Raw genomic sequence first — 18571 nt, 5'->3', positions numbered from 1 at the left:
GTTGATAAAGTATGCGTTGGCTGGCCGGCTGGCTGGCTGGCTGGCGTTTGGAAGACTCTCGGGAGGATCGACGGGCCAGCTTTAGTGTTAATTTGATATCGCCTCAAGGGCCAAGTGAAATTACACCCATGTTTTAGACGATAGCAATCACCAACAACACAGCAGGGCGGAAGGAATGTCAAGACTCAGGTCCCGGCATTAGGCAATACGCTTTCACACAAACACCGCCCGCCTCTATTACAACTACAACACCACTTTTGAAACCAGGAAATTACCAGATCCACCCCCTATTCAGTGTAGGGTCTTTTCGTACGGAACCGCAACATGACAAAGAGTCTGGCTTTTCAGGGCTGTGTGAAAGGGGTTAGTGCTATGTAGCATAAGCGGTCTTTCTGTGTCACTAATTAAAACTCACCTGTTATGAAGTAGTTGACTTGTTTGTTGATGTCCTCTGAGTCATCATCAGTGGTGCTGAGGATGGCGATCACCCCGCTGGGAGGAGGGTCGTCCTCGCTGACCGTGCCCTTGTAGACCTCCGCGGTGAAGCGGGGTGGGTTGTCGTTGATGTCGGCGACCGTCACTTCCACTCTGGTGTCGGTCACGTGCTGGACTTTATCGCCTTGGTCCGTGGCGAGGACGATGACGGCATACTCGGCAAGCTTTTCGCGGTCCAGCTCTTTCAAAGTGGTCAACCAGCCGGTTTGGCTGTTGATGGCAAAAAGTTCAGAGATGTCCTGGGAGTTCTGCTTAGGGTCGAGGCTGTAGACCAAGTGCCCGTTGGTGCCGGAGTCCAGGTCGGTGGCTTTGACTTGGATTACCTGCGCCCCACTTGGGAGGTTCTCCACCACAACTGCCTGGTAAGGGTCAGACTCAAAGACGGGCTTGTTGTCGTTAAGATCCTTTACTTGGATGTTTACGTTGACAGATGCAGCTATCTCGTAGCTCTCGTGCTTGGTTTGTGCTCTCAAGGTGAGCTGGTACCATTTAGTAGTCTCGTGGTCAAGGCTTTTCTGAAGCTTCAAGGCCCCGGTGTCTCTATCCACAACAAACACCTCATTCTCGTTGCTCTCTGGCGTGTTGCCGTTGACAAGGCTGTACAAAAGTAGCTGCTCGCTCTCCGCCTGCAGAACATCAATCTCTGTGCCGATGGGAAGGTCTTCAGCAACTGTGTAGCGGTAATGAGGTTCAGCAAACTTGGGAATTGGCGTCTCGGGGGTTACAATGCGTATGTAAACCTGGACAACTGAATGCTTGGGTGGATTTCCAGTATCTTTTGCCCTAACAAAGAACGCATAGAGGTCGCCTTCAAGGCCAATGAGAGTCTCTTTTGTTACGATGACCCCAGTGGTTTGATGGATTTCAAAGTTTTCCTCCACATTTCCCACGTCTGCTTCAATGGAGTACTCTATGTCGGCATTGCTTCCCTCATCCATGTCTGAGGCGGCAACCTTAACCACCGACGTTCCTCTTGGGACATCTGATGCGATGGTGACTTTGTACTCAGCTGCCCTAAACTGTGGGGCGTTGTCATTAACGTCTGTTAAAACAACATTGACAGTGCAAAAGCCCACTTTTCCGCCTCCATCTTTAGCCATGAGCGATATTGGAATGACTTTTTCTACGGAGTTCTCACGGTCGAGGCTTTCCAAGGTGAACACTTCTCCAATGTCACTCACAGAAAACTTGTCCTTTGCTACGTCATTGACAATGTGGTACGTTATTTGTCCGTAAATGCCTTCGTCATCATCTGTCGCTTTAGCCTCTGCCACCAAGGTCCCTGAAGGTGAGTTTTCCACAAGCTCCACTGCGTATTCCACCTGAGAGAAGGTGGGATTGTGGAAGTTGGCGCCAATGACTGTGACCACAACAAGGGCTGAGCTTCTAAATACACCATCTGACACAGAAACATTGAGATTGTACAGGGGCTGCATGTGCGGCCTGCGGTGGTTGGAAATGACGATAGCACCCCTCCGTTTGTCAATAGCAAAGTTCTGATCGTCATTTCCAGAGATGATGGCAAACTCCAGCTTTTTGGAGTCAGAGCTGTCAGCGTCCGAGGCCTGGACTTGGGTGATAAAGTGCCCACGTGAGGCTAACTCGCTGATGGTGGCTTCGTAAGTGGGTTCTGCAAACGTCGGAGCATTGTCGTTTAGGTCGGTGACGTCGACTGTCACTATGACGTCACGAGAGAGGGCGGGTACTCCTCCATCGGTGGCACGGACCCTCAAATTGTGCTGTTGGATCTCCTCATGATCCAGCACTTGGGCTGTGGAGATAATTCCTGTTTGACGTTCTATTGTGAAATAATCTGAGCTCTTTCCTTTTTCCTCTACCAACTGAAAAAATATTTCTCGATTATTGCCAGTATCATCATCTTTGGCATACACTTGTAGGACCGACGTGCCGATGACAGAAGCCTCGGAAATGTTGGCATTGTAGGACTTTGACAGGAACACTGGGGCGTTATCGTTTATGTCCTCCAGGATGATGTCAACAAAAACCTCTGAGTGTGCCCCTGTCAGCGAGTCGGTGGCTCTTACATTTAATTTATAGGCTGGATGCATCTCAAAGTCCAAAGGTTGGACAACGTGGAGAACGCCTGTGTTGAAATCGATGGAAAACTGTTTGAAGGGATCTCCCTCAGAGATAGTGTAAACAATGCGAGGTCCTTCAGAATCAGTGGCCTGCACATGCAGGACGGGTGTGTGCACCTGAATGTTTTCAGGGATTTCAATGTTATAAAATGGTTTCTCAAACACAGGCATGGCTTTGTTCACTACTCTTATTGGGACTTCCACTTCTGAAGACAGCACGGGATCACCGTTATCCCTCGCCACGACAACGACGGCAAAGTCTGTGTCAAGAGATTCTTTGTCAAAGGTCTTTTTGATAGATATTTCACCAGAGGGATTGATTTGGAAGTGTTCTGGTTGACCCATTAGTTCGTAGTGGATTTCCGCATTGCGACCCTGGTCCTTGTCGACTGCTGTAACCTGCCGGATGACCTGGCCTTCCTCTGCATCCATCTGGACCAGACCGTGATAGGGGAGGTTGACAAAAATAGGTTTGTTGTCGTTGACATCGTCCACTGTCACGGTTAACAGAACGTGGGCGGCTTCTTCGGACACATCCTCTTTAGTGACCTCAACAACAACGTCAAACAAGTCCTGTGTTTCACGATCAAATGCTATTCCAGTGGTTGAAACAACGCCAGATGTTCGGCCGATTTCAAATCGCCTGTCGGGATTCAAGATTCTGTAGAACACAGGCTCGTTCACTTGGTTCCCAACGGCAGCTATTACTTCGAGGGTTTTCTTCTCTGATAAGTTCTCTAGGACTGAGGCTTTGTAGGACTCTCTGGTGAACTTCAGTTTGCTCTCTTTGTTCTCCTTTAAGTTGATCTTGACTGTGGCAACAGTGGCAAATCTGCCATCCGAAACCCTTACTTTTAGTTCGTATCTGCTCCTTAGGTGGGTGACGTTCTGAATGGAAATGACGCCCGTGTTTACATCAATTTTGAATTTTTCACCAATATTACCCTCAGAGATGTAGAACAAAAGTTTGGAGTTGTGTCCAGAGTCCAAGTCTGTGGCGTTCACTTTGATAATTTCAACTCCTTTGAACGTAGGCACCACAATGCTTGCCTCGTAAAGGTCTTGGCTGAACACCGGTGGACAGTCGTTGACGTTGATGACTTCAATTGTCACGTTGGCCGCCGTCTCTGCAAACAGGCGTGGCATTCCCAGGTCGTGAACCTGGACGGTGAAATGGTAAATGCTCCTTTGCTCGTAATCCATAGAGGTTGTGATTCTGACAGCACCGGTACTTGAGTCGATGGCGAAATAGTTAAGGGCGAAAGGCTCGACAATTTGATAGATAAGCATAGCATTGTGGTCACGATCAGCATCTGAGGCACGGATGACAAAAGGGGTGTTTTCTTGCGTCAGGACAATGCTATTGATGAGAGCGGACTCGCTGATGACTCCTTTGAACTCCCTCTGGAGAAAAATTGGAGCATTGTCATTTTCATCCTTCAGATGAACGACAAGCGTGACGTTACTGGCAAGTCCGGCCATGTTGGTGCCTTGAATGATGAGCCTGTATTGAGCGACGGTCTCGTAGTCTAGCTCTTTCTGGGTCACAACCACACCAGAGTTGGGGTTTATATCAAACACGTTGTTGACGTTGCCGCTTTTGATCTGATAGAAAACGGACGACTGGCTCATGGCCGTGATCAAGCTGACCAAACTTCCCGGGACGGCGGACTCGCTGATGTCAGCGGAGAACTCCTTTTCAGTGAACCTGGGGGCGGCGTTGTCGGAAACCGTCACCAGGATGTGAACGGTGGTGGTGGTCGAGAGTGGGGACGCTCCTTTATCTGACGCCTTGACGGCAAGTTCAAACTGGGTCTTGCTGCTGCGATTGAGCTCCTTGGCGACGGTGATGGTTCCGAGGACGGGGTCGATGGCGAAGGAGTTTGCGGTATTTCCTGCAAGAAGGCGGAGAAAACGAGTTTCAGTTAAAGCTGTGGGGATAAACCTGCTTTCAACTCTTTTCTGGCTGGCTAGCAACAATATCACAGCTGAAATTGATAATGGAAAATATCATGTTCTCTCAGAAGTCAGATTTTGTTTCCTTAAACAGATTTTTTTTCAGCAAGGTTTAAGTTATTTAGGTCATGTTGTCTCCAGTTCATCACATGAAGCCATTGACAGACAAAATCAGTACTCCCCTCACCTTTCAGTAAGCATTATACATTACATCTTGTCAAGGGACAATACTACAGAAATAAACATGGTTATACTTTGGAGTAGTCAATGCACAGCTTGTATAGCAGTATTTAGTGAAATCTAGTCAACACACAGTCATTACAGCCAAACAATGGCTGCATGTGTTTGATTGTTAGAAAGGTTACAGAGGAGAAAATGGAGGGTGGATCAAATGGTTGACATATTTGGAAAGTCCAGACAAAGCCCTGCTTGGACTTAACTATTCCATTCATGAAAAAGATCCAGTAGGCAGCAGAAGTCAACATGACTCACACATTTTAGCAAGCTGACTTCATTAGCAGTCCTACGCAATGAAAGCCGATCAGTATAAGAAACACTCCGACTCAAATACCTGACTCGATGCTGTAGCTGATCTCAGCGTTCTGCCCTTTGTCTTTGTCCAGGGCGGTGACCTGCAGCACGGCTGAGCCCACGGCGGCGGACTCGAACACGCGGCCTGAGTAGGGCGTGCCGATGAACCAGGGCGCGTTGTCATTGGCGTCTTCCACGGTGACGATGACGCGGACCAGGTTCCGCTTTACTGGGATGTCCTGGTCTCGTACCTGGACAAAGACAACATCGTTAGCCCACTTAAGGACAATTGAGTGCACACATAATTGGCTATATAGATCCATTCATACAGTGTATTACTTTCATTTGTTTTCATGTAAAAAAACACATTTGTTTTTATGTTTTTTATTTTGCTGTGGCAGGGCGCCACCATTTAGGGTAAATCCTGAGGATGAATGAATTTGGACATGAAACATTTTTAAGTGCAAAAGATAAAGACCACAAAAAAATGTTTTTGAGACTTTTTGTGTCATTTCAAGCTGAAGAAATGTGCAGAGAAACACACTTTTTGAATATTTTGATGAATGTTTTAAGGATTATGGACTCTTCTCATCTAAAGCTGCCTTACAGAAGTCGATGAGGGTGTGATTTTATGACCTACTTTGCTGTGAAACACTTTTTTATCACCCCTAAAAGAAAACGGCCATGGAATACTGCAGAAAGTTCACGGTATGATAACAGCGAAATGTTACTGGACACACTTCCTTCCTTACCATGACGGTGAGGATATGGCTGTGCATGGTCTCGTGGTCCAGTTGCTCGGCGGTGTATAGCGTGCCCGTCCCCGGGTCTAACTTAAACTTCTTCAGGCTGAAGGGATCGGTGCTGCTCAGCAGAGTGAAGGTCAGCTTGTTCTTCTCGTCTTGGTCTGCGGCGTCAATGTGGAGCACCTCGGTGCCCACGGCCGTGTCCTCAGGGACGCTGATGTCGTACTTCTCCCGAGAGAACTGCGGCCGGTGGTTGTTGGTGTCGATGACGCGGATGAGCACCTGCGGGGACGACAAGGTGGGACTCGTCAATATTCATCAGCTCACTGAAGTTAAGCATCATTTTGATTCATTACGTGCCACGTCTTCGGAGCGTGAGTGGATGGTACACCATTTAAATATGGATTTACACTCACTCACAGTATCTTACAAAGGTGAGTACAACCCCTCACAATTCAGCATTCCGCGGTATTGCTTTTTCTACCACTGAAAATGAGTCAACACAGTAATCATTGTTTAAAGGGGAACATTATCACAATTTCAGAAGAGTTAAAACCATTAAAAATCAGTTCCCAGTGGCTTATTTTATTTTTCAAAAAAATTTTCAAAATTTTACCCATCACGCAATATCCCTAAAAAAAGCTTCAAAGTGCCTGATTTTAACCACCCGTCCATTTTCCTGTGACGTCACACAGTGAAGCCAATACAAACAAACATGGCGCATAGAACAGCAAGGTATAGCGACATTAGCTCGGATTCAGACTCGGATTTCAGCGGCTTAAGCGATTCAACAGATTACGCATGTATTGAAACGGATGGTTGTAGTGTGGAGGCAGGTAGCGAAAACAAAATTGAAGAAGAAACTAAAGCTATTGAGCCATATCGGTTTGAACCGTATGCAAGCGAAACCGACGAAAATGACACGACAGCCAGCGACACGGGAGAAAGCGAGGACGAATTTGGCGATCGCCTTCTAACCAACGATTGGTATGTGTTTGTTTGGCATTAAAGGAAACTAACAACTATGAACTAGGTTTACAGCATATGAAATACATTTGGCAACAACGTGCACTTTGAGAGTGCAGACAGCCCAGTTTTCATCAATTAATATATTCTGTAGACATACCCTCATCCACTTTCTTTTCCCGAAAGCTGATCTGTCCAGTCCAGTTGGAAATGCATCTGCTTTGAGTGTCGCAGGATATCCACACATTCTTGCCATCTCTCTGTCGTAGCATAGCTTTCGTCGGTAAAGTGTGCGGAACAAACGTCCGATTTCTTGCCACTTTCGCATCTTTGGGCCACTGGTGCAACTTGAATCCGTCCCTGTTCGTGTTGTTACACCCTCCGACAACACACCGACGAGGCATGATGTCTCCAAGGTACGGAAAACAGTCGAAAAAACGGAAAATAACAGAGCTGATTTGACTCGGTGTTTGTAATGTGTTTGAGAAAATGGCGGATTGCTTCCCGATGTGACGTCATCGCTCCGAGAGCGAATAATAGAAAGGCGTTTAATTCGCCAAAATTCACCCATTTAGAGTTCGGAAATCGGTTAAAAAAATATATGGTCTTTTTTCTGCAACATCAAGGTATATATTGACGCTTACATAGGTCTGGTGATAATGTTCCCCTTTAAATAGCTGGTAGCACAAGTGAGTAGCAAGAGAAGCGTGTCTTGGTCATGGTCCAGGGCTGCACGAGTGCTGCTGGTACCGTAGGGCTGTGGTTAATTTTTGGGGAAATGATTATGTCAGTTTTCCAACAAAAAGAGTCCAAACTCCTTCAAGAGGACAAGTGGCTTGCTGAGGAGCACCTATGGAGGGCTGCAAGTTGTCTTAACACAAACCATATCCATCAGTGATATTATGGAGGAATTCAAAAGCATTCCAGTAACAACATCAATTCCAAGTCACAGTGAATTATATTTAGTGAAGTGAATAATATTTATAAAGCGCTTTTCTCTAGTGACTCAAACCGCTTTTACATAGTGAAACCCAATATCTAATTTACATTTAAACCAGTGTGGGTGGCACTGGGAGTAGGTGGGTAAAGTGGCTTGCCCAAGGACACAACGGCAGTGACTAGGATGGCGGAAGCGGGGATCGAACCTGGAACCCTCAAGTTGCTGGCACGGCCACTCTACCAACCGAGCTATACCGCCCCAAAGAGCATTAAGATGACAATAGATAGCAATAATTACACTAAATAGTCACACCAACTACACTATTTGGACATGTTCACTTGGCATGGACATTTTAGGATTAATTTTTCGCTCATTTAACCGCAGCTCCCCAATGTCGGCAGCACTTTTGCAGCCCTAGACCATTATGCTGCCATGCTTAAAAGTAGGCAAGACTCAGTTATCTTCCTCCTCCATTTTTTACCAGCCGTTAGGACAATAATAGCTGTGTTTTAAGAGTAGGGATTAAACAATATGAACAATTCATACCAACATTATCACGGTTATTATCGCGATATTGTTGAATGTGCTCATAGTGCATTTATACACACAGTGAAATCTTTTAACCAAGTTTGACATAAAAACATTTTTTTAAAACTATAATAAATTGAGACACAATACAGGACTGTCTCAGAAAATTTGAATATTGTGATAAAGTCCTTTATTTTCTGTAATGCAATTAAAAACACAAAAATGTCATACATTCTGGATTCATTACACATCAACTGAAATATTGCAAGCCTTTTATTATTTTAATATTGCTGATTATGGCATACAGCTTAAGAAAACCAAAAAAATCGTATCTCAAAAAATTTGAATATTTCCTCAGACCAAATTTAAAAAAAAAGATTTATAACAGCAAAACAAATCAAACATTTGAAAATGTCAATTAATGCACTCAGTACTTGGTTGGGAATCCTTCTGCACGGATTAGTGCATCAATGCGGCGTGGCATGGAGGCAATCAGCCTGTGTCATTGCTGAGGTGTGATGGATGCCCAGGATGCTTCAATAGTGGCCTTTAGCTCATTTGCATTATTGGGTCTGGTGTCTTTCAGCTTCTTCTTCACAATACCCCACAAATTCTCTATGGGTTTCAGGTCAGGGGAGTTGGCAGGCCAATCGAGGACAGTAATGCCATGGTCAGTACACCACTTACTGGTGGTTTTGGCACTGTGGGCTGGTGCCAGATCATGCTGGAAAATGAAATCATCATCTCCATAGAGCTTTTCAACAGATGGAAGCATTTAGTGCTCTAAAATCTCTAGAAGCGTCTGACTTGGGCTATGGAAAAAAAGCACTGGACAGTTGCAGAGTGGTCCAGAGTCCTGTTTTCAGACGAAAGCAAGTTTTGTATTTCATTTGGAAGTCAAGGCGCTAGAGTCTGGAGGAAGGCTGGAGAGGAGCAAAATCCAAGTTGCTTGAAATCCAGTGTGAAGTTCCCACAGTCAGCAATGGTTTGGGGAGCCATGTCAGCTGCTGGTGTTGGTCCACTGTGTTTCATCAAGTCCAGAGTCAATGCAGCTGTGTACCAAGAGATTTTAGAGCACTACATGCTTCCATCTGTTGAAAAGCTCTATGGAGATGATGATTTCATTTTCCAGCATGATCTGGCACCTGCCCACAGTGCCAAAACCACCAGTAACTTTTGCTGTTATAAATCTTTTTTTTTTTACTTGGTCTGAGGAAATATTCTAATTTTTTGAGATACGATTTTTGAGTTTTCTTAAGCTGTATGCCATAATCAGGAATATTAAAATAATAAAAGGCTTGCAATATTTTAGTTGATGTGTAATTAATCCAGAATGTATGACATTTTTGTTTTTTTTAATTGCATTACAGAAAATAAAGAACTTTATCACAATATTCTAATTTTCTGAGACAGTCCTGTATACTTCCTCTGGATTATTAAAGGGGAACATTATCACCAGACCTATGTAAGCGTCAATATATACCTTGATGTTGCAGAAAAAAGACCATATATTTTTTTAACCGATTTCCGAACTCTAAATGGGTGAATTTTGGCTAATTAAACGCCTTTCTATTATTCGCTCTCGGAGCGATGACGTCACAACGTGGCGTCACATCGGGAAGCAATCCGCCATTTTCTCAAACACCGAGTCAAATCAGCTCTGTTATTTTCCGTTTTTTTCGACTGTTTTCCGTACCTTGGAGACATCATGCCTCGTCGGTGTGTTGTCGGAGGGTGTAACAACACGAACAGGGACGGATTCAAGTTGCACCAGTGGCCCAAAGATGCGAAAGTGGCAAGAAATTGGACGTTTGTTCCGCACACTTTACCGATGAAAGCTATGCTACGACAGAGATGGCAAGAATGTGTGGATATCCTGCGACACTCAAAGCAGATGCATTTCCAACGATAAAGTCAAAGAAATCTGCCGCCAGACCCCCATTGAATCTGCCGGAGTGTGTGAGCAATTCAGGGACAAAGGACCTCGGTAGCACGGCAAGCAATGGCGGCAGTTTGTTCCCGCAGACGAGCGAGCTAAACCCCCTGGATGTCTTGGCTCACACCGTCCCGAAGATGATCAAGAGAAGAATATCGACCCTAGCTTCCCTAGCCTGCTGACATCAACTCCAAAACTGGACAGATCAGCTTTCAGGAAAAGAGCGCGGATGAGGGTATGTCTACAGAATATATTAATTGATGAAAATTGGGCTGTCTGCACTCTCAAAGTGCATGTTGTTGCCAAATGTATTTCATATGCTGTAAACCTAGTTCATAGTTGTTAGTTTCCTTTAATGCCAAACAAACACATACCATTCGTTGGTTAGAAGGCGATCGCCGAATTCGTCCTCGCTTTCTCCCGTGTCGCTGGCTGTCGTGTCGTTTTCGTCGGTTTCGCTTGCATACGGTTCAAACCGATATGGCTCAATAGCTTCAGTTTCTTCTTCAATTTCGTTTTCGCTACCTGCCTCCACACTACAACCATCCGTTTCAATACATGCGTAATCTGTTGAATCGCTTAAGCCGCTGAAATCCGAGTCTGAATCCCAGCTAATGTCGCTATAGCTTGCTGTTCTTTCCGCCATGTTTGTTTGTGTTGGCTTCACTATGTGACGTCACAGGAAAATGGACGGGTGTTTATAAGATGGTTAAAATCAGGCACTTTGAAGCTTTTTTTAGGGATATTGCGTGATGGGTAAAATTTTGAAAAAAGACTTCGAAAAATATAATAAGCCACTGGGAACTGATTTTTAATGGTTTTAACCATTCTGAAATTGTGATATTGTTCCCCTTTAAGAGACATAGTTGTTTCCCCACCCATTTTAATTTGTAAAGGTTTTTTAATTGTTTTATTGATGAAAGAAAATTGAGTGTTCACTTTGCTTCACGTCCGGTTTTGTAAAAAAAAGTTGTTGAATATCTTAGTTGCTCAGACAATAATGTGTTTATACAAGTTTAGGTTGTGGTATGTCGTTTCTTAACAGGGGTGTCCAAAAAATGTATTTTCGATTGAATCGCAATTTTTATTTCTAATGATTCCAAATTGTTAAAAAAAAACATCTAAAATAATGTTCTCTCTTTTTTTAAGCTGTCCTTAAGCCACTCAGGCAATTGTTGGATATGACTTTAAAGCATAACCAAGCATGCATCACTATAGCTCTTGTCTCAAAGTAGGTATACTGTCACCACCTGTCACAACACACCCTGACTTATTTGGACTTTTTTGCTGTTTTCCTGTGTGTAGTGTTTTACTTCTTGTCTTGCGCTCCTATTTTGGTGGTTTTTTGTCTTTTTTTGGTATTTTCCTGTAGCAGTTTCATGTCTTCCTTTGAGCGATATTTCCCGCATCTACTTTGTTTTAGCAATCAAGAATATTTCAGTTGTTTTTATCCTTCTTTGTGGGGACATTGTTGATTGTCATGTCATGTTCGGATGTACTTGCCGTCTTTGCTCCACAGTAAGTCTTTGCGGTCGTCCAGCATTTTGTTTTTGTTTACTTTGTAGCCAGTTCAGTGTTAGTTAGTAACAACAACACATCATTTGCAGACTATAATTACTGGTTTGCAAAACATATTTTTTTACCCCAAATAGGTGAAGTTAGAGCATCTCCCACAGCACACCAGACTGTATCTCACGGCACACTAGTGTGCCGCGGTACAGTGGTTGAAAAACACTGCATTAAACAATGTAACAAGGTCTTCCAAAATAAATAAACTCAAGTTATGGAAAAAAATGCCAACATGGCACTGCCATATTTATTATTGAAGTCACAAAGTGCATTATTTTTTTAACATGCCTCAAAACAACAGCTTGGAATTTGGGATATTATCGGACATCTCAAGTTTTCATGTTAGAATCTAAGCTAGCTCAGCGCTAGTCGGTCTGTGAGTTTATCAAAGTGCAGTTGTCAATCATGGTCTCTTTGATATTTGTCATTTAATACAGTAACCATCAGAAGTTTTACCTCAGTTATCGTTAAATCCCTATTTGAGAACAAATATATACAGCAACACAAGCTGCACACTGACTTCTCTCAAGTGTATCAATGTTTACTTTCGATAGTATTTTCTCCTAACAAGGCTTGCTGGACTGTGACGACTGTGCTTGCTTTTGTGGAATGGATGAACAATTAATGGGACAAAGTCAAACCTGTCGTTGCTCTCTCACTTTGATCAGCAGAAAAGTGCAGCTGACCTCCTTGAACCCCACCTCCCCCGTCCACCACAAACACTCCCAACATCATCACCGAGCGGGAGAATGTTTTATCAACACCAACCACTCGTCTACTGGACTTCCGACAGAGGATTATGGAGAGCCGCAGGAATGCCATCGCTCGCTTCCTAAAGCGGCAAGGGGAACGAGGGCGGGGGGAAGCTTTGAGCGTTGCCAAATACGGGGAACAAAGGGATCAAGCCTGATTAGACACCTGCATACCAGACACCAGGGGGTGACATCCCTTCTGGGGGCGGATGAAAGACGACAAACACTCCAAAGCTGACCAGAATTGGTCATAATGCTGTTTGCTGAGGACACACAAACCTGACAGGAGTGATGCAAGGCGACTAAAGCGTCGGGCATGGTGTTGTGGAGTGCTTAGCGGGCAGCAAAATACATTTCTAGGGAGATATTCGGCCCCAAAAGAAGCGAAGAGGGGGGTGGGCCTTTGTTGCAGGGTTCCCCGAGCAGCCTGACAACATATGCCATTCCAGGCATGTCTTCTCATGTCTTGCCAGACATCGTACAGCATCACATCCCACAATGCAACACACAGATGATAAGAACCATCGTTCCACTTAGCAGTCACGCTACATGCTTCTATGAACCATGTTTGGTTACGTCCCGGTCAAACCAAACCTCCTATTCTTCATTGTGGTTATTTATCCTGTATTTATATTATTCACATGTGAATAATGCTGTATAATAGACTGTATTTATATTATTCACATGTGAATAATGCTGTATAATAGACTGTATTTATATTATTCACATATGAATAATGCTGTATAATAGACTGTATTTATATTATTCACATGTGAATAATGCTGTATAATAGACTGTATTTATATTATTCACATGTGAATAATGATGTATAATAGACTGTATTTATATTATTCACATGTGAATAATGACGTATAATAGACTATTTATATTATTCACATGTGAATATAGCTGTATAATAGACTGTATTTATATTATTCACATGTGAATAATGCTGTATAATAGACTGTATTTATATTATTCACATGTGAATAATGCTGTATAATAGACTGTATTTATATTATTCACATGTGAATAATGCTGTATAATAGACTGTATTTATATTATTCACATGTGAATAATGCTGTATAATAGACTGTATTTATATTATTCACATGTGAATAATGCTGTATAATAGACTGTATTTATATTATTCACATGTGAATAATGCTGTATAATAGACTGTATTTATATTATTCACATGTGAATAATGCTGTATAATAGACTGTATTTATATTATTCACATATGAATAATGCTGTATAATAGACTGTATTTATATTATTCACAAGTGAATAATACTGTATAATAGACTGTATTTATAGTATTCACATATGAATAATGCTGTATAATAGACTGTATTTATATTATTCACATGTAAAAAATACCTAAGTGTTTATTGTGAGCGAACTGTGGTGCTGAATTTCACCCAGGGATCAATAAAGTACTTTCTATTCTAGTCTATTTTATTACTGCACATCCTTTAATGGGCCAAAGTGCAAATAGGGCAGGGTGTTAATTAGGGAAAGGGTTATTTTCCAACTCTTATTTGGAGTGCATGACAAAGTGGAGAAAAACATGTAACTCAAATATATTGAACTACATGACAGAAACAATGTTGTAATAGCGGTTAGAAGCATGAACAGCGCTGATGAGTTGCTTGTAAACAACAGTATGACGACATGACGTTCACACCAACACTTTAGTGGTGACATTATCAAGTGAATGCAGAGCTGGATAACGCTGCTGGACGATGAGCGTTCATGATATGTCTAAACGCAGCTACTGGCATCCCGTAGAGTTCACAGTTATTTTTTTTAAATACGCCAGGAGGTCGCCTACAGCCACAGCTGTAAATACACAATGGGTTTTTTTTGTAAACCAGAAATAATCTATCAATCAAGCTTTATTGCAGACTCCAACGCCCAAGTAGACATACAATCACATGCATTACATTAAACAAATAATGCAGCATAAAAGGCATTATATCACATAATATTAAAACAGTGCATATTCAGTAAAAGGCATCTAATAAATAAAAGCAGCAATAAAAAATATACCTTAAAAAAATGCTTCTATATGCTATATGCTTATGCATTCTATAAAAGGCACAAATACCAGTGTTTCCATATATTGGATTGGTACCTAACACAACTACACCTAGGATAGGTTATCTGTATAATAAGATAATTCCCCCTGCATATAAACCTTAAACATCAGTTTTCCAGGGGTTTATCCCTAATAGTCTGCCACCGCTATAATCTAAATTACATTAGACATATACTATATACCAGTGGTCCCCAACCTTTTTGTAACTGCGGACCGGTCAATGCTTGAAAAAATACAATCATGTGTGCTTACGGACTGTATCCCTTGCAGACTGTATTGATATATATTGATATATAATGTAGGAACCAGAAATATTAATAACAGAAAGAAACAACCCTTTTGTGCGAATGAGTGTAAATGGGGAAGGGAGGTTTTTTGGGTTGGTGCACTAATTGTAAGTGTATCTTGTGTTTTTTATGTTGATTTGATTAAAAAAAAAAAAAAAAAAAAAAAAAATTGTATTTTTTTAAATATTTTTTTTAATTTCTTGTGCGGCCCGGTACCAATCGATCCACGGACCCCTGGTTGGGGACCACTGCTATATACAGTATATATATTATACTAGAACATGTGTTGTTGAAATTCCACACTCCTTTTTTCTCCCTTTATCTCATCTCAACATCACAGCTCTTTTTTATTTTCTTCAGTTGCTCCATTTGCGATCTAGTCATATTTCTTTCTATCCAGCATTATACAAGTTTTCTATATTCTACATGATACTGTACACTTTCTGTACTGTTTTACCATAAACTTAGCAGCAATACTATTTGGAACTGAGCAGTTTGCTCCTTGCCGCTAATACATCGGTTCTGTTGCTGCTGTGTTGCACAATGTATTTGCTGATAAAGGACCATGTGTTCAAAGAGAGCTAGTTTTTCTTTTTAAGTGTCTCTCAATTATCGTCTGATTCCATTTAACGGGGCATACTATTTTAGGTTTAGGTGAATGCGTACTACCGCCAGAGATGGCTACCATTCACATTTGAACCGATACAGTACCAATTTTCAGAACTTTTGTGTGCGTTAATAAATATTAATTGTTTTTGATAATAAAATCTCGTGTTTAATTGCAACATTTAAAAATTAGTTTATTATGAAAACTGCTGTCCAGTTGCTATATTTTGTTTTATTATCACATTTCTGAATCTCATTTGCAAGTAACAAAATGTTGCAATTAAAGTTGCAAAGTCCAAGACGTTAGATGGCAGTAGTGTATAGTTTATGGTGCGTTGTTTTGAATATTTGTTGCGCCCTAAAAAGTGTTAGTACTATAAGTATTGTACTAAGTACACACCAGCTGTTTGATTGCATCGTACATCTTAGTTGTAGTTTTTGTAAACACATTTGGAGGTGTTGAATTCGCCGTGTAAAACCACCAATGCTAATCAGTAGCACAGACAATGTATATTAGTACAAAGCTAGCGCATTTTAGGAAAAGTGGAGTCTTACCTAATTTACGCTAGAGCATTTTTTTGATCCAATTCCTTTGTTGACATAAAAAATTGCAACATTACCAAGAGGTAGTTTGGCTGAGTCCGCTCTCAGTGCTGCTGGAGCGAGCGCCAAGGTCAGTATTGCAAACGGGCATGACGCCACGTGAGGACCAGTCATAGACAATTTAGAGTGAATAGCAAATTTCATTTTCACTCTTATACAAAACATTGTAAGTTGGATTGTTTCCCAGGCTTCGAGACTCTCCCGAAGGACAGTGCGGCGAAGACACAACAAACTCCCTTCTTGTGTCTCATGGACACACACCTGTTGTTGTTGACTTTGGACTAGCTACCGTACGACATCAAGGCCGCGGAACAGAGACACACTGCAGGCTTACACACAAACATGCATCCACAAAAATATACCCCACCCTCCCCCAATCCAACTCCCTCGACGCAAATCCCATAGGGGTGATGGACGGAGAGCTGCGGCCTATCACCATGACCTCGCACTCCCTTCCCTCTGTTGCTAGATATCTCGAGATGTACGTTGTAATAGGTATATGTGCTTTGCTATGGAGGTTTTTTCCCACTCCAGACTGAGCCCCCTTAGGAGCCCAGTCTAGATTGTATTTTTTTACTCATCCTTCCCCAGCGTTTTACCTTTTTCCCCACCTTTTACGAGGCGCCTTGTGGCGACCCATCAGCGTTCCTGTTCTGTAACCCTGTACACTGTTTGTTTGTCTAATCTTGAACGGGTTTGTGCCGAAAACAAAGTTTCGTTGTACTTGTGCAATGACAATAAAGACCTATCCTATCCTATCCTATCCAACCCAGACACCGAAACATGGCACTGTTGGATTTTAAAATATAGAATTATACATTTTATAATATATAATTTAGAACAGTGATTCTCAACTAGTGGGCTCTGGTAGAAAAAAAATATCAATATTAACAGAACAATATTGGCCTTTTATTCTGATGGGAACTGTTTTATGCACTAGGGTGTTTTTGGGGCTCGTTAGTGCTATTAGAAGACCATCAAAGTTGTATACTGTCATTAAGATGATGAATGTGACAGTCCTGTTTATTGAGAAAGCATTTTATATTCACCTTGTATCAGCTCTTTAAGTGGAATATACATCTTAGTCATCTATTAAATTGTAATATATAGAGGTTTCAAAATCGCAGACGCTAAAAGCTAGCGCCTAAAATTAGCATCGAGCTAGCATCCATCCATCCATCCATCCATCCATCCATCCATTTTCTACCGCTTATTCCCTTTGAGCTAGCACATTTGTATGAAATGAATTTTGCTTGTATTGAAAGGGTGAATGTCACAGTGAAATATTTGAGTATTTTATGTATGCATGCTTTACAACTGATACAGAAATGGAACTCAGATGGAGTCTTTATGCGATAACTTTTTCTTATCTATCTGCTGAGCTAGCAAATAGGGACCAAATGTTAGTTTGAGTTCATGGATAATAATGTATTGTTCATGAACTGTCCATTACCTCCCCCAGGAGGTTATGTGACCGCAGATGATTGTCAGTTAGCAACTCAACTTGATCCGGATCGTTTCTACTATGTTACCTTACATTTACATTGCGAGGTTCACCTCCTGTGTGTGTGGGTGAGTGCTCGCGAACCCTGCCACACAAAAAACTACACATGTGCTAACTTGCTTTAACGTCACTCTCCCTCTCCCCGGAAGTCGATGCGAACGCCTATGTGCCGACAGAAAACAAAAAAAAGAAGAACGTCTCCATGCAATTACTCCTATCGTGGCATAAGCTGTAAAACAACCAAAAAAAACAAAATGTTTTGCCTGATAGACAAAAAAAGGGAAAAGGGGAGGCTACCCGGCAATGTTCCCTCTAATTTTTCATGTGTGTGAGCAAACGCAAAAATTCCCTGAGCATTCAGTGGAGCCCATGTGAGCAACATCAGACGTGCACACTGTGGCTACACCAGCAGCACACCTGTCCCAAACCTGACTAAATAACAAGTTCAATCTCCATCCATCCATCCATTTTTCTACCGCTTGTCCCTTTCGGGGTCGCGGGGGGTGCTGGAGCCTATCTAAGCTGCATTCGGGCGGAAGGCGGGGTACACCCTGGACAAGTCCCCACCTCATCGCAGGGCCAACAAAGATAGACAGACAACATTCTCTTATTATTATAATCAAATGACAGCAGTCATTTCCATGAGGTTATTTTCTAATATAAGTGTTTAGGCCCACTTACAATGACAATAACAAAAAATATTGTTTTTCCTGAACTGTGTACTTGTATTGTTTGTCTGGGTGGAGGTCCTGCTTTGGAAATAATTTGTACCCCTTTCAGACATTGCATTTAGTTCCCATTAAAACATTCACATGTTGCACAATGAGATGTAAGCAGGGGATCATGTGTACATTCCTGCAACTTCCTGTTTGTAAAAAATATATTTTTATTAGTATTTATTTAATATACTAACAGCATTTAATGATTAATATTTATAAATTAAGATTCC

At 42.1% G+C, this 18571-nt stretch overlaps 1 protein-coding gene across 4 annotated transcripts in view; it reads right to left on the bottom strand.

Moving 5' to 3' along the window:
• fat1a (FAT atypical cadherin 1a) overlaps nt 1-18571 on the bottom strand; it is a 193118-nt gene that overhangs the window by 62193 nt on the left and 112354 nt on the right. For all 4 annotated transcript variants that reach the window (XM_072916081.1, XM_061984089.2, XM_061984090.2 and 1 more), the window contains 3 exons: nt 5834-6109; nt 5122-5332; nt 416-4489 (listed from right to left, as the gene is read on the bottom strand). In XM_072916081.1, the coding sequence (XP_072772182.1) occupies nt 416-4489; nt 5122-5332; nt 5834-6109 (4561 nt within the window). The remainder of the gene's footprint in view (nt 1-415; nt 4490-5121; nt 5333-5833; nt 6110-18571) is intronic.

The sequence above is a fragment of the Nerophis lumbriciformis genome, linkage group LG25 (genome assembly GCF_033978685.3).
Source record: "Nerophis lumbriciformis linkage group LG25, RoL_Nlum_v2.1, whole genome shotgun sequence".
NCBI classification, from domain to species: domain Eukaryota; kingdom Metazoa; phylum Chordata; class Actinopteri; order Syngnathiformes; family Syngnathidae; genus Nerophis; species Nerophis lumbriciformis.
This window is presented reverse-complemented; position numbering and strand designations above follow the sequence as displayed.